This window comes from Taudactylus pleione, unplaced genomic scaffold (assembly GCF_031769625.1).
Source record: "Taudactylus pleione unplaced genomic scaffold, aTauple2 ptg000585l, whole genome shotgun sequence".
NCBI classification, from domain to species: domain Eukaryota; kingdom Metazoa; phylum Chordata; class Amphibia; order Anura; family Myobatrachidae; genus Taudactylus; species Taudactylus pleione.
The window spans coordinates 5,242,250-5,259,644 of NW_028284987.1; the positions used below are offsets into that span (position 1 = coordinate 5,242,250).

Here is a 17,395-nt window from a genome sequence, read left to right on the forward strand (position 1 = left end):
TTGCGTCATCGTGGCCCCGCCACCTCTTCACAATACCATTATTTTCGGCATTGTGAAGCAGGGGAAGGGGCCACGATGATGCGATTCAGCGCAAATCGCGTCATTGGCCCCCCCCACTGCGGGTGTTTCTAGTTTATTCACGGGGGAGGTCGGGAGGGTTGCTGGCTGCCGGGAGGCTTGCCTGCCTTTCCTGGGGGCCTGGAGCTGCACTCGAAAATCGGGAGGCTCCCGGCCAAATCGGGAGGGTAGGCAAGCCTGGATGTCATGCAGTTTAGTGAGAGGGGCTTTGCATTGGTCCTTTCTTTTTATCATGAGCATCAGTAACTGCTAAACTACCCCAACTGTTAAACTCGCTAAACATCACTGCTGATAGCTTCTACACTACTGTTTGGTAACCTCCCTGTTCCCACATTAATACAGTGATAGTGCTTATTATTACCTCTCGATAGATGACTTTGGTGACTTGTCGCTGCTGGTGAGCCTTCTCCAAGTGTCACCAGCCTAGGTCCCGGGACTCTTCCACCTTCTACTAAGAACAGGTGCTGGGAGATGCCAGGCTGCTGATCAAGAATGGGGACCATGGCAGCACCCCACCCTTGCAGAGTTGGATTCTGAGTCAGAGATAGATACAGGGACCATGGCAATGATGCTGCTCTTGCCTGAGGGTATCCTCTGAGTGTAAAGATGTTTTTAGCCACACAGAGGGTGTAGAAGCTCTGCTTAGATACGCTGGATGCTGGGACCACCCACCAGAAATATCTGATGGCATTGTGTTATGGACACCCTGTGCTGTTATCGGTGATCTGCTGGTCTCTGATGTTTTTCTTTCTTTTGTTAATCATTATGCAGACTCCAATGAAACCAATGATCCCTGATAGTATAAGGAAATAGCTGGCATAGATGATAAACTAGAAGAAACACAACAGAGAAAATATAATCTTACAAAAGTAAAGTTACAGTATTAGCAGAGAAATTATTATAGTAGCAAGTAGTCTAGGGGCCTATTTATTGCATACCTCCTAACTGTCCCACTTTTCTAGGACTGTCCTGCCATCCCACTCATGGGTCGCAGTTTCCCGCAGACATGGCACACCCCTAATATAGATAATAGTTTGCACATATTTATTGGAAGCAATGTGGTGGTGGCCAGGGTGTCCTTACCTGACTGTGGATATCTTGCTTGATACCAGTCATTACTATATTCACAATCGCTAGCAACAGCAGGGATGCAAAATTGTTTATCCCAGAAACCAAAGCGTATCTTTCCTTTCTCACACTCACAGCAATATTCACCCTAGGATAGGAGTGGGACATGCACCAGTTATATAACACAGAACAAGACATGGTGATACTGTGGGTACTGTAAGTCATAGCAGTGTGACCAGACATATATCATTGTGTTATACAGGACTGGAACAGGGCTCCGCAAGAGGAGTTTTCTAATGTCAGTAAGTATGGTGTAAGTTAGATCATTAAATCAGATGTCTGATTATATGCTGTGATTGTTACTGAAGATTTGTACATTTCAATAGTATTTATACATAACCGTCATTGGTGCTAGAATTGTAGGGTACTACAACTGTAATCAGCATTGCTCTGATGGGTAAGTGGTACTGGTCCAGTGTCAGAGACACTGTACACTAATCCCACAGTGACTGCGGATTGCTCTGATGGGTAAGTGGTACTGGGCCTGATTCAGCGATATACACTAATGCCACAGTGACTGCGGATTTGTACACAGCAGTTGTGCAAAAATATGCAAATGCCACAGCTGCCAGGATTTGTAATGAGACGTCACATCTGCAGCCTGGCAAATCCAAACAACAGCTCGGACGCAGATCAGTTGATTATCTGACTTCAAAGTAACCCTATGGTCATACAGAATGGGCGCAGGAACTGAGACGCTGGAGCCATTTTTTCTGCATACAGGATCTCAGTCACTGACAGAGACTGAAAACGGCCGCGTCACGTCTGCATTTCAGTCGTCACCTCCGCATTGTCGCCCATAAATGATCCCTTCCAGGCAATCACTTTGTGAATAAATGCTGACTGCGAGTGACATCAGCGACATCAGTAATGACACGTGACGCATGCGCAGTGTGACTCATATGTGTGTGCAGGTTACAGGTAATTACTATAACTGCGCAAACAGCAGCACTGTGTCCATCTCTGACTCAGGGTCATTATACACAGCACATTGGGGCATATAATGACTAATGAACTGGAGATAATAATGAAGTTGCTTATTTTATATGCAAAGGAAACTAAATAGTCAGTGACTGTTACAGATCTATACATGGTAGAAATATGACATTCATAGGCATGACAGTAGTAGTGGTACAGAGTGCATACTTACATTATTATTGTGGTAAGTATCTTATAGGAAGCCTTACATACAATGTAGCCAGCATAGCCCACCCAGATATTGTTAATGTAGGCCATGGTGAATATGGCAGCACTGTCCACTGCACAGAGGACACACAGAGCCAGCTCTCCCCAGAAGCTCCAGTCTATCTTCATGCAGTCCATCACAGAGAGTGCAAATATATCTGCAGGAAACAAACAGGTGCAGAGTAGCTATCAGGTGACATCATATATTTTACTGACCTTATATGACCAGAGGTACTTAAAATTTATGTTATCACCCATTTTTGATACATAAGGGAAATAGAATCTGAAGAATGTATAACATGTTCAATGAACAGGTATCGGTTTTCCATAAAAACATATATTTTTAAAACATGTATTTGCCATAGCACATAGGAAAACACAGGGGGTTTCCAGTTGCCACATTAGCAGAAGTATATTAAATGATTTAATACAATATGCAGTTTAAGGGATAGTACAAAGCTGCTGTACATGCCCAGTGGTCATAGTTTCTCATACCAAGTGCGCTGTGTGTATGAATCTGAGTACTCAATCAGCTTAGAGAGGACAGAGAGCAGCTGCCAGCTAGGAGACAGGTGTCTTACCGGGATGCGGTTATTATACCTACAGCCGGCATCCTGTCTGATGAAATCCCGACACCGGAATGCCACTACCCAGCCAGAAGACCTGCACTGTAATCCCAAAAGTCATGGATATGCCAACGCCGGAATCCCGACAGCCGGGGTCCTGATCATCATGGGGGTAAGAGTTAGACTTGGGGGGAGGGTAGCGTTAGGTGCCCTGTGGGGTGGGCTAGGGATAGGCACCCCTAGAGGGGAGGGTTAGGTTTAGGCACTAACAGGGATGGTTAGGGTGTGGGGTAGGGAGGGTTAGTGTTAGGGTACAGTAACAGAGGGTTAAAGTTAGGGGGAGAAGGGGGAAGGATTACCATACTTATCAGACCCTTGTCGGGATCCTGAGCATTGGGATGCCGTTGTCGGTATAATGTCAGCAGGCATCCCGGCTGTCGGGATTTCATACCCATTCCGTCTTACCATGAGGTGGGAGACTGTGTGCTTAGAAAGCTCAGTTCTGTCTCCTGCTAGTTCTGTCATGTATGTATATTTATTATAGGCAGCTGGCTAGTCTTTTAGCCACATCTAAAGGCCTATGTTGATAGCTTGTTTTGTATATGTCTGAAGTATTACAAACACTTTGTTTGAGGCAGACTATAGCTTATTAAGTGTTAATTATGAGACCTCTTCATGGAACGGCCACACACACTCATTTGGACCACCGGCACCTATGTACCTCTAGAAATCCTGCATTTGCAGGTCTAATAAGTTTTTTTTATAACTCTGCCTAATACAGATAATGTATTAATAGAAATATATATGTTATATTTAGCTGAGAGATATCTGGTCCAGAAGCAGCACAGGGAATGGAATACATCCAGTCTGCTTCTATTTTCAGAGATATTTTTACCATCAGTGTTTTGACATGAGAGTGAGGGATATGACTTATAATGTAATAAGAAATAATTGTGAAGACATCTAAGAGGTTTTCCTATGGTTTTGAATGCTCCTCCCCTGTTTTTTGTTTAGCCAATGACAGATACATTTGAAAAGCCACAATGAGAAAGGGATATTTGCCTAGGACCTTGTCCTCCCTAGTTAGTGTATAGGGTTAGAGATTAGTGTGATGGAGACACATAATTACTCAGACTGTGTAATCTATTTCATACCTAGCAAAGCTGCAGCAGCTTCCACGCCTCCATTAAGCACAAAGACACTGTCAGAGTGTTCCAAGCTATCCCAGAGTGTTTGGGAAGAGCCAATCACTTGGTAGTATCCAACTGACACAAGTGCCCACAATGAGGACCAGGTAATGATGCTGCAGGAATAGCACTCGTGGAAGTCCAGCCACTGCTGCTTGAAGAACTTGGTCACCATTTTACAACAGCTGTGCACAGCATTCATGTGTCTGTGTTTGATGTGGTTATTTGTACACTCTGAACATGGCTGATCCTTGCTGGGCATGGGCAAGAAAATGGAGATGATGAAAGCCATTGATGCACTTTCCAAGGTAATAATGTTCAGGTAATAGTAGGAGAAATGACCAACTGACACCATGAGCTGACCACACACAGCACCTATGATGTAGCCCAGCAAGCTATACCCTCGGATATAGACAATGGTCTTCTCATATCGATCAGCAGCCACCACACTGTGTACATATGAGAAGATGGCAATGTCACATGCAGAGACCATGGCTGAGGTAACCTGAAGGAACTGCATGGCCTGGAAACTAGAAGCAAAGCACAGTAGGCTGTAGCTGATGACTTGGCACAGGCCCTGACACACAATGACCGGTTTGTATCGGCAGAGGTCAGTAAAGAGGAGCACTAGCAGCTGGAGAAGCAGCAAACTGTTTGTCCATATTGGGGAGAGCTTATTCGTGACCTGGGGAGAAAGAAGACACATTATAAGCAATCTGTTAGTGAAAACAGAGTTTGAGTATCAGTTGTCATATTTTCAAAGGCAAATTAGTTATTAACACATTGTATGACCAGGAGACAAGATCCTTAGTAGAATTATAATTCCATTATAAGAGATATAATCAGAGTATTTTCACAGGCAGAGTTCCTCTTTTTTTTAAGAAAAAAATGCTGTTAGACGTTCACCCATTTGTTTTGTGTAAAATATGCAAATTTATACTACGCTCATCCACAATAAAGCACACGCCTATGTCCATATGCAGACTTGGTCACATCATACACTTGCGCCTCCTTATGTTTGGAGTGGAAGAACAGGAAAAGGGGAGGTAAAATGTAGTCCAGGTACAGAAAGGGCATTTTCATGTTACTACGGGTAAGGTAAACCTTCACAGAGGTGCATATACGCTGGTCAGTAGTGTTGATGATGGAAAACACTACTGTGCAGACTACATATTACTCCTCCAGGAAGGCTTCATTCCCTGTACCAAGATGGCTGCTAAGGCTACTACTGTTTATGTGCAATGACATCTTGTTCACTGTGTTAGAGCACCACAATGGGAGACGCAAGTCTTCCACTTAGCTCCTTGAGACCTGAGAGATTACCTGCAATATTGACACTTTCCAGTGATCCTGCACCACTACCCAGTATCTGGATACAATCACTGGCTGGTGAGCTCCATCCAACCAGTATGTGTAACAGTGAGTACAGCTGTAGCTCATGTAACATCAATAAACTATTCCACTGGTTAAGCAACTGGGGGCATATGTGTACATTAACTCTGCTACATCATCCAACCTGCACACACATATTTCCAACAAGTAGCTGTATCACTTGGGGTGCATACACATTGATGATGAGAATGACAATTCCCAGTACTAACTAGTTCCTTCTGATTGGCTTATTGTGGATTTGCTACTATTATCCATACATGAGAATGATTATTATAATTGCTGTAGTATAGGTGTTTTTTATTATTTAAATCAAATTTAATAGCAAATAATTTTTTTTAATTATCAGTCAAGTGGTAAAGAACCTTTCCTGTGCCTATGACTTCGTGTGGTGTAAGTATACCTGACATCAACCTGGCACATATGCTACTGGTGTTGGAAACTTTTTATTTTGACATATAATTAATATTATTATTGTTATTATTTTATTTTATGAAAGTTTTACATATAAATATATTATGGAACTGCTTTTGGGGCAATTTATTAATGACCTCCTAGCCAGAGAGCTGCTCCAATATGCACCTGTCCCTGAGAAGTTCCAAGCCTGTACTTTCATTGCTAATAGTAGTGATGAAAGTTTACACTGTTGGATTCTGTCTCAGCAGTGTTACTGTGTATGTGCAACCAACTCCATGCTGTCATCCAAAGAGGAGCCAGTGTGAGTATTTATACAGTGGTAGAGAGGTCAGTAATACAGACTTTCCTTGTATTTTATCTGACTTTTACCAATCAGGATAGCAGCCATATGTAATGTATGGTTTTCTAGTTTACATACTTACCATTAATCCCATCTACGGTATGCTTTACTAAGTGCTTTCATCAGAGCCGTAACTAGACTTTTTGGTGCCCTGTGCCAGAGAGAGCATTGGCGTCCCCACCCCATTTTTTAAATACGGACATAAAAAAAGGCAACTGAAAAAGGGCAATGGCCTCATGGGGAAGGGCCAGGGAAGAGATAGTGGAAGCCAGGAGATGCTGGGGATAAAAGAAGAGTAAGCTACAAGTGAGATTCATAATAAACAGGAATATTGATAGGCCCAAACAGCGCCCCCTGCCCTGCGGTGCCCTGTGTCATGGCACTGGTCACACTACCCTAGTTACGGCCCTGGCTTTCGTACAACTCAACCATAGAGTGCATTACAATTTCACACAATTTATATGTACTGATATAACTAAGAATTGTGTTCTCGTACCTCTTCCATGGTGAACTTTTTGTTAGGCCCAGTCATATATGATGTGTAAAAGGGTTCTGCAGGTCTCAGGTGGAAGAAGAAACCATATAGACATAATAAGAACACTGGATGCTCTTGAAACATGTTCTTAAAAGGAAGTCTTAAATTCATGGCTATTTAATAGCGTACAGAATTTTTGGAACTGATGGTAAAGTCTCTTCTGAAAGATAAACACAATGGTTGTCAAATAACTGAAACAAATAAAATATAATTTGAGTTGCTATAACTTATTCATGTTTTTGGCTTTTTACTTACATTACATATATACAGGTATTTTCAATCCATTCCATAGCGGGCATAAAACAGGACTCATCTTACATGATGCTGAAGTACTGTACAATGAGCTGTCACTGCAGCATAGCAACTGAATAGTGTCAGTTAGCAGACAAACTGCTGGGAAATGTTACAATGGGATGTAGTCAAAATTCAAACAGTCAAAACTTAGACAATCAAAAGGTCAAATGGCAAAATGTCAACAACAAAAGAAGTCGACATGGACATAAGGTTTACAGGGTCATAAGGTTAACAGGATGCAGACAGTCAAAATATTGTCAATGAATACAGAAATGTCAACAATCAAAATGTTGATATTCAATCTGTCGACAGGGTCTAAATGTAGACAAAGTGTACACAGTTAAAATGTTGAAAGTCATAACAATGACAACTAAAATGTCGACAGGGTCAAAATGTCTACAGTCTGAATGTCGTCAGTCATAATAAAATATCATAGATGCTGATAAAAGCCATCCGGCGGCTCAGATGCTACTAAAAGCTGGTGGATGAGACGCCTGTTAGAGCGACCAGGCTAAGAGCAGTGAAATAGTTACATTTAAAAAATATATATATTAAGCAGACACATGATGGCTGTGTAACTATACATACACATACCAGACACTATTATATGCATTTTAGTGGAAAGATGGATCCATGTTTTAAACTTTATTGCCATATTCCCACTAGCAATGCATAGAACGGAGTGTAGGGTGAGCAGGGCTGACAGAGGCTCTCAGAAAAGCAGGTGTTTTCCTAGCAATTCTTTTACATATATAAATAACAGTGTATTTTATATTTTATTTTAATCTACAACTAATTAATTCATGTAAAATGAAAATCTGACATAACAAAATGGAGAAATATAGTGATTGGCAGATCAGATCAATTAATGATGATTAATTATACCGTTCCCCGGCCAGCTGCTTTTTAATACTATTAATAATATAAATTTTTGAATTGCAACAAGTACATAGAACAATATGAGATATATAATTTTAAGTTATTGTGAAGTAAAAACTAATAATACATCTTTCTTAATGTTTCTTAATCCACATAACGTAAATATTCACTTCTAATAGACGGGGGATGTTTTAATGAACTTCCCTCTATGATCCAGTCATATTAAAGTTTAGGAGACGACCGAAGCACGTTAGAATATATGTAATTACAGTATGTTAACATAATATAGATTAAGATGATTACATATAATCTAACTCCATAATATAGAGAATAGCAAATGTTTTATTAGCACAGATAACACATTAATATTATAATTTATGGGTGCACAACTAAGGATACAATTTACAGAAGAACATAAAAGCAAATTAAGAGCTATAATCCTGAAACTGCTGAAATATGTTTTAAGGTTAATTTTTTAATTATAAGGGTGAAAAGCCCCCAAAAAGTAAAATTTAAATAACCCCCCCCCCCCTCCCTCATGAATGATGATGATGATGACTGGCAGGGAAAATAATGAAAAACAAATAAAACATAAAGTAATCCGCTCCACCACCTCCACAATCTCCAAATTAATCCCAGCACCAGTGCTTGTGGCCTGGTAGGCTAACAGCTAGTAACATTATTTAGGTTAAGATAAACTTACCTGAGACTGTAAGATATCCAATATACGGAAAGAGTTATAGCGCTAAGAAACAATCTATAGATATAGATACTACACACACTCAGCTAATAACTCAGTGTCCTATGCCAGGCAGTGACTTTTATAGGCTTAGTGACATCACAGAAGCTGTCTGTCACAATCATCCTCACATTGCCTATATTTCACCAATGAATGTAAAGGATTTACATACTGTGGTCCATACTCAATTAGGTGCGAAAAGCTGAGATCTGCAAAAAACTATCGCTGATTGCGACTTTTCATCGTATCACCGTATCACCGTATTCAACTCCATCCGCTCTTCGCGTACGCGAAAATGCAATGCAATGTAACAGGCGAAAAATTTTTTGCCTTTGAATAGGTGGAGAAAAGAAGTGGACATTTTTTGTATGGGGGTGCAAAGATGGGGAAACCACTCAGAACCCTTGGGACAGCCCCCAAAGGACAACTGCGTTAAAAAAACATAAAAATAATGAATAACACCCAAAAAAAGTAGTTTGAATTTGGGGGCAAAAAAGTGCAAAGTGGGGGGACAAGTTCGCAAACTAGCGAAATAAGGTGCTGGGGTCAAGTGTTTTGGGAAATTTTTGGGGGTGCAAATTCATATTATTTAAGAGTTCACTTTGAAGACATTACAACATGCTTGCACCCATTTTCAGGTACCCCAAATTTGACTGGACAACTTATTTTCACCTAAAAAAACTGCTTAATGCTTTTCTTCACCACTTATTCAAAGACGCTAACTAGAAGAAAATGACACCCCTTAAGTACCCCAAATAACTTTATTAGGGCTATTCGGGGGCATGTACATTGGTCCACAATGTTAGTGCATCTTTTAGGGGGTGTCAGCCTGAATTCCCCAATTCTGACAGCACTTCTCACCTGGTTTGCATTCACCGGATTGTGTTTTCGCGTGTTTTGGAATTGAATACGGCGAATCGCGGGGACGCGTGCGATATGTTTCCGCAGCTAAAATACACGGCAGTAATTTGCCCCTTACCCCCACCATAACTATATTATTATTATTAGCCTTTATTTCTATGCTGCCACAATGGTTCCGCAGCACCTTACAAAGCAGAACAAGAGAACAGTGACTTACAGCACAAGACAATACAGGATAAGTACATGACATATAAACATTGCTGCAACAGCGGTCACAACCCTCAAGTTAGTAGTACAGTGGCAGAAGTCAAAAGTTAGCTGCTGAAGGTAATAGTAAGAGAAGGAAAAGCACATGGGAGAAAAGGGCCCTGTATGTGAGAGCTTACATTCTAAAGGGTAGGAGTAGACAGACAAGGGGGACACAGACAAGGGGGCACCAAGAGGTGGGGGAGCGGGTACATATTACCCGGGCATGGCAGGGGGCCCGGGATGCCCGCAGCACACCACCGTTTGTTTGTTATACTAGTTTTTTTTAATTCCCCTTTACGGGTGGTGGGCGGCAGTTCGGGGGAGGGAAGGGGGGCGGGAGGTCTCTGTCACTGCACTGTCTGTGTGTCAATGTGTCACACAGACAGTGTCACTTACTTTGACATTGGCAGTGCGTACATCTCTGAATCTGGCCCATAATGTGCAAATCTGCTAAGGCACATAGTAAGTCCTAATTTTGTGCTGGTTCATCTAGGTTTCTGTCAATGTATATGGTTATTGAAGCAAAGAAATGGCATTTGCAGTACCTAATGGATGGAGATGGGTGAAGTAAGAGTGTCCCTTGCTAAATGTGGACTAGTCACACCTATGCAAGAATATTATAAAGAGATAAAAGGAATGTAGAGGATGGACCAGCTTCATTAGGAAACATTTAGGTTTATTGATGACTTAAATGGACAAGGATACAATAATCACAGTTTCGGGGCTGCACAAGCCATTGCCAAGCTTGTAGGCTACTTACTGCTTCATAGTCTTTCTATGCCTTGTTCTTCCTGTTTAGACTGTACAGTGTAGAATACGTGCCTTAATTCAGAGGGCTGGACTTCCCTGATATCATTTTAAATTACTATAATAAAGTGTGATTTTTAGATTGTAGTCATGGGGGTAGCTATAGTGGGTACAGAGGGTGTCAGTGATATGGGGTCCAGAGCCTTAGGAGGCCCCAGACACAGGTCATATAGTTGTTTTACCAAGTTCACAGATTTGGTCTAACTCGTTGCCAGGTCTAAATGGGGTGACTTTCAGTGAATAATGTGGGTAGTGGATGTTATAATGGTAAGGGTAGCCTGTATGGTGGCATAATCTGAACTGGGCACTGTAATGTGGTATAATATGAACTGGAGTGCACTGAAATGTTAAATAATATGGACGGGGTCACTGTAATGGGGCATAATATGAACTAGAGGCACTACAGTATGGCATAATATAAGCAGGGTACACTGTAATGTGGCGTAATAAGAAGTAGAGGCACTATAGTATGGTAGAATACAAACGGGACACTAATGTGGCATAATATGAAATTGGTCACTGTGATGTAGCATAATATAAACTAGGGGCACTGAAATATTGCACTGTATGAACTGTGGACACTACAGTGTGGCATAATATGAACTGGATGCACCACACTGTGGTATTATGAACTCAGAACAATGTGACATAATATGTACTGGGGACACTGGCATAAAGTGAATTGGGGCACTGTGTGTCATGAAGTGTACTGGCAGCACTACAATGTGGCAGCACTACAATGTGGCAGCAATACAATGTGGCATATTGTAAACTAAGGCACTACAATGGTGCATACATTGAACAAGGCACGACTATGGGACATAAAATGAACTAGGGCACTATTAAGTGCACAACATAAACTAGGATACTACTATGGGGCATAAAATTATCAAGACATTACTACGGGACATAAAATGAACAACTGCTGCATAGAAAGGTGTCTCTCTAGAATTCTTAGGGTAGGGGCCAATTAAAAATATTGCTATGGGGCCCACAAAGTTCTGGCTATGCCCCTGCTTGTAATCGGATGTTTTGCAGCTGTTTATATTACTGCAGTAAGCGTGCTTTGTGGAGGAAATCCCTGTTTACACTGTTGATGTATTTTGATAGTGAGATCTTTTGTAATAGAATGGAAAAAATAAGACTCAAGAGTATATATGTGGTGTCTTCCCACTTGGTGACCTACCTGTGGTAATGAATGTAACAGCTTTCCTTACATAATTGTGCTTCCTCCACACCTAGGACCTCATTCAGACCCACTCGCTAGGGCACGATCGCTCGCTCTGAACGATTTTTGCCCATCTGCGCATGCGTATAATTTGCAGTGCGTGTGCGGAAGCCATTCATTGCGATCTGATTTTGGTTGCTCGTAAGCCACTATCAGGTCGCTGCTCTGAGTGATAGATAGTGCCATTTGTGGGTGGTAACAGGGGAAGGTGCTTGGGAACGGGGGAGTGGTGCTGCGAACGCAGGCGTGTCTGACTGTCAAAACGGAGTTTTAAGGGCGTGCATAATTTAAAGGCCACGTCATTGTACACGTCAGTTCGCAACCATTACGATGGAACTACTCGCAGTGCTAGTGTTAGCCCAGGGTCTACCACAAGCACTGCGTGTGCAGGCGATGGTTTATTCCTCTGCCGATGTTTGCAGTCAATTAATAGAGTAACAGGTGTTACTTATTGCGTTGTTTAATAGCGAAGTGGTTGCATAAATTAGCATTTTTTTTCTCTATTTTGGTTTGTTTATTGGATATTAAATAAGATACCAAACCCTAAGAAATTTAAATTACCAAACAATAGTCCCTATATTTTTTAAGTTCACAAATACATGTTTTTTTTTTGTACTTAAAGCAATAGAGCTTTTTTGGTTGTGGAACTGCACATCCCAGCATGCCATTCCATTGTAAATAAATGTCTTTTTTGCAATACTGTTGCAGACCAGGGCCCTCATTCAGAGCCGTACGCTCTGAGCAGAGCGCACGCTCTGAATGAGGGCCGTCCTCCATAACTATGGAGCGTCCTCCTGGACGCTCGTATAGCTGTGGGTCACCACCCACAGCCTATACGAGCGTGCAGTTTGATGGCCGCGATGGTCTTGACCATCGCGACCATCGAAACTGCGAGCCGGAGCCTGCGGTTGAGGTTTTCAACCGCAAGGCCCGGAGTGATTTTGGCTCTATCAGAGCCAAAATCACTCCCACTGACATCACTAGTGATGTCAGTGGGCCGGCTTCTGACGGTAGGCGTTCCTTTAGGAACGCCCCCGTCAGGGAGGCACGCCCCCGGCACGCCCACCAAAGGGGGCGTGCTGTCAATCAACATCGACAGCACGCCCCCTTTGATCAGACACAACGAGCGAAGGAAAGTCCTTCGCTCGTCGCGTCTGGCGCATGCGCACGACGGAGCTCCCTCCGTCGTGTGCATGCTCAGTGCAGAACATCGACCCACTTGCGAGCGGACAGCCGCTCGCGAGTGGGTCTGAATCAGGCCCTAGGTCCGGATTTGTTCAACCATACTATTTTTTGCTAAATATTTTATGTTGGAAGAAGGTAAAAAAAAACATTCTGTCAATGTAGATGAATTTTGGTTTTTATTCACATTTTTTTAAAGACAAAATACCAAAACCATCATATTTTGCTTTTTTTTTAAAAAAAACAAATGCATCATTGAAATAATTTTTGATAAACATAAAAGAAATAAACTATTTAATTCATTAAAAATACATGAATTTCTGGACGAATTTGGTTTTGGATTACCAACAGAAAATGAAGATGTGGACACACTTGCAGATGTGGGTGAGGAAAGTGTGCCTGTGCCGCCACCAGATGATCCTCCTGCACCTCATACAAACACATCACCTCAAAACGTGGCAGGCCCATCACATGCAACAATAGAAAATCGCGATAGTCCTTGTGGGCCTTCCAGGGGCACTAACCAGAATAAATTTTTGGACATAATTTAGGAAAGTTCTGGATAAAATAAATGAAAGCTCATTAATCGGATTTCTTCTTCTTTTCAGCCGACTCTGGTAAGCTGAATTTACGGATCCGGGTGGACCGTAAATTCAGCAGGGCACTGGTCCACCTCACCTTCTGTTGGGCCACAGATGTTCTTTCATCTCCCTGACATCTTGGCTTATGGACTTTAGATAGGAGGTTTGCTCCACCATGCTGGCCTGGACAGCCTCCATGGCTGCTGCTTGCCTTAACACTGCCACCCTAAGCCACTCCAGGACTTCGGTAAGGGTGGCAGTGGAGGATGGGGGAGGCACAATTGATGAAGGTTGTGCCATCACCCCATCCATCTGAAAGCTTTCAGGCATGTTACTTCCTAAAAAATGGGTGCTTAAAAAAAAAATTAGAAAGTAAATTAATAAAAAACAGATACCGAGCCAGGTGTATGCAAAAAATTACCAGACTAAGCATGTGGTCATCTTGTGGAGGCTCCTGATGGTCTACTTTTGCCTCCACCACTATCCTCCTATCTAAGGCCCCCAAAAGTAGATTTTGGCTTTTGGTCAAAGCCAAGATGTCAGGGAGGGGACCCCCCTAGCCCATTAAATGTTGGATCCGCAATTTCAGCTTCATCTTGAGTCAACTGCAAAGGTTACTCCACCTTTTAATCAATTGTGCATCAATTAGTTTTATGCAAAAACATTTTGGTATGAGTGATATAGATTGTCACACTCTGTACCAATTGTGTGACTTACCTTGCTATTTGCTGCAGGTCAGGATTTCTGCCTGACCTTGTTCGGGAACCATGCAGTAACATCACCATCATATACTTTGTCAGCTGATAGCATTCTTCCAGTGAGAGTGCTCCTGCCTCAGCTGACCTCAGCAGCCTATCATGGACTTGCAGCAGAGTCATATCCCCTGTGAGAACTCCCACTGGTGCCTGAGCAAAGTGTTGCTTCCTAGAGTTCAGTTCTATCATGTGGCTCCTTTGTGCAGAATACCACCACTGCTATCAGGCTCATTTACCAGACTCCAGCGTTGCTGTGCATATCCTGATTACCTGTTCCAGACCTTGGCTTCGATTGTGACCCTGATTTTGCCTGACCCCTGGTACTGCATCTGATATCTGGTTTTGACTTCGGCTATTCCCTGTGACCTGTTCATGCCTGCTCCCTGGCACCGTGTAGTCCGTTTGGTTCAGACGTGGCCTGTCGACTAAGCTACACATCTTCTCTGCTTCATCCAGAGTTTACCAGCACCTGTATAAGGGAACCTATACTGAGGGCCGCGACCTGTGTGTCGGACGTAGCCAAGCCCATACCTTCTTGCGAGGGTCCCTGGTGAATACCGCCGGCACATTAGACTCCGCGCCTCAGTCTTAGGTCTAGCCAATTCCCTAATACGGGCTGCATCCATAACCATCCAGGAACTGTGACAGATTGCTCAGGCCCAAATATATGGATGCTGCTGGTCAGACTCAGGTGGCAGACCCCAGTCTGGGTCTCATGAGATGACACAAGGAGGTATTCTACAACATTTGGTTGAATGTTTTACCATGGCTTCTCAGTCTCAGAGGATTTTTTCAGACTCTGTTAACCCCTGCATACCTCCAGTCACTGCTGAAGATTTTCCTGGTAACCTACTTCTACATAATTCAGTTAAAGGGACCACTTATCACAATTGCTCACAGACCTCCCAGTCATCAAGTAAATTGAATCCTGCACAACTGGGAATGTTTCAGCAAAGGCTAGAACAGCTGCAAAAGCTTTAAACCAACATTATGTTGATTCTACCAGAATTAATTTCTTCTGGTCCTGACAAAACCCCAACTCAGTATAATAAAACTATGGAGTTTGCTGATTTAGGAGCCTTTAAGATTGTGGTCTCCTCCTCTGTACTGAAAAGGGAGAAGTATCAGAGTTTTCCATGGCCCAAGCAGTCAGAAGCTGAACGTCAGTGGCGCAAGGAATTTCATCTTTGCCTTTATTGTGGGGGTTCCGATCATTTCATAAGAGACTGTTCTCTTTGCAAATCGAGGAAGGGTGACAAGTATCACAGCATTTATGCCAACGAACTACTTAGCGTGTCATCTTCAGTTCCAGTTCCCACTACTCCAAATAGGAGTGCTAAGGAAGTTGCCCAAAAAGGAACTTCAGTTCAAGATTGGGGTCCTGTGACAAGAGCACCCAATTCCAGCTTTGGAAATCAAAAGAGTATTAAAATCTCCCAAAGTCAGTGAGAAGTCAGTTTCTGCAGTCTCAAGTGGAGTATCCGATATTCAAACTCCAGAAGGAGTATCCGATGTCCAGACCTCAGTAAAGGTGTCCGATGCTTCAGTCCAAGCAGAGATATTCGATGTTTCAGTACCAGTGGGGGTATCCGATAATTAATTCCAACAAGGGTATCCGATGCTCAGACTCCAAAAGGATTATTCGATGTTCAGACCCCAGCAGGGGTATCCGATATTTCTACCTGTAAGCAAGGTATCCAATATTCCAATGTTCCAGCTGCAAGAGAGGGATTCAATGTTCAAACCCCGACAGGGGTATCCGATATTTCACCTCCAACAAGGGTATCCGATGTTCCAGCACAAGCAGGGGTATCCAAGGTTCCAGCTGCAAGAGAGGGATTCGATGTTCCAGCCCCAGTAGGGGCATCCAATGTTTCATCTCCAACAAGGGTATCCAATGTTCAGACATCAGCAGGGGTGCCTGATGTTCTACCTGTAAGCAAGGTGTCCGATATTCTAGCCCCAATGAGGGTATCCAAGGTTCCATCTGCAAGGGAGGAAATCGATGTTCCAGCCACAGTAGGAGTATCCGATGTTACAACTCCAACAGTGGTATCCAATGTATCTACCCCAGCAGGGGTAGCCGATGTTTCAACATCAAAAGCAATGTTCAATGCACCAGCCTCAGAAGGGGTATCTGACTTTCCAGGCCCAGAGGGGGCATCTGACTTTATAGCCCCAGAAGGGGCATCTGATTTTGCAGCCCTAGGAAGGGCATCTGACTTCATAGCCCCAGAGAGGGCATCTGATTCTTTAGCCCTAGTAAGGGCATCTGACTTCATAGCCCCAGAGAGGGTATCTGATCCTGTAGCCCTAGGAAGGGCATCTGACTTTATAACCCCAGGAGGGTTGTCTGATTTTACAGCTCCAGGAAGGGCATGTGAGCATCCAGCTCCAGGGAAAATGTCTGAGTTGCCAACCCCAGAGAAGGTGTCTGAGTTGCCAACCCCAGAGGAGGTGTATGAGTTGCCAGCCCCAGGAGGGGTCTCCAGTGCCTCAGCCCCAGGAGGGGTGTCTAGTGCCTCAGCCCTAGGAGGGGTGTCTAGTGCCTCAGCCCCAGGAGGTGTGTCTAGTGCCTCAGCCCCAGGAGGTGTGTCTAGTGCCTCAGCCCCAGGAGGGGTCTCCAGTGCCTCGGCCCCAGGAGGGGTCTCTAGTGCCTCAGCCCCAGGATGGATTAACAGTGCCATGGATACAGATATGGATTCCTGTTTGCCACTTCCCGAGAACATTACCATCACTTCTAGTATGGTCCAGACCCAGAAAGGGTCATTTAAACTTCCTGTTCCTTCCAGCTTCAGTGTGTCCTGCCTGAATCCGGTTTTGACCTGTACTATTCCTGCTGCAGTTGGCCCTTCACCTGATTCTCTATCAAGAAGTTCGGTGGATGATCGACCATCTGTTTATTTTGATGGAGAGTTAGATCAGTTTTATGCCTTGGCACGTCAATATTTCACCGATGTGGATTCTGGACTGTTGCCTTCACTTACTCCTGCCA

At 43.2% G+C, this 17,395-nt stretch overlaps 1 protein-coding gene across 1 annotated transcript; it reads right to left on the minus strand.

Moving 5' to 3' along the window:
* Positions 1-773: 773 nt before the first annotated feature.
* On the minus strand, positions 774-6,936 carry LOC148481352 (thiamine transporter 2-like). Its single transcript, XM_088453701.1, has 5 exons — positions 6,787-6,936; positions 4,690-4,829; positions 4,112-4,593; positions 2,419-2,549; positions 774-908 (listed from the first exon to the last, which is right to left on the minus strand). Exons 1-5 carry the CDS (start codon positions 6,934-6,936, stop codon positions 774-776), a joined length of 1,038 nt encoding a protein of 345 aa, XP_088309827.1.
* Between the last annotated feature and the right edge of the window lie 10,459 nt (positions 6,937-17,395).

Excerpts from the sequence above, each read along its gene's own strand:
- LOC148481352 (XM_088453701.1), bottom strand. The coding sequence starts at position 6,936 with ATGAATTTAAGACTTCCTTTTAAGAACATGTTTCAAGAGCATCCAGTG. Across the intron at positions 4,830-6,786 it reads AAAAGTTCACCATGGAAGAG|GTCACGAATAAGCTCTCCCC; the intron begins GTACGAGAACAC and ends CTTTCTCCCCAG. Across the intron at positions 4,594-4,689 it reads GTCATCAGCTACAGCCTACT|TGTGGTGGCTGCTGATCGAT; the intron begins GTGCTTTGCTTC and ends ATATGTACACAG.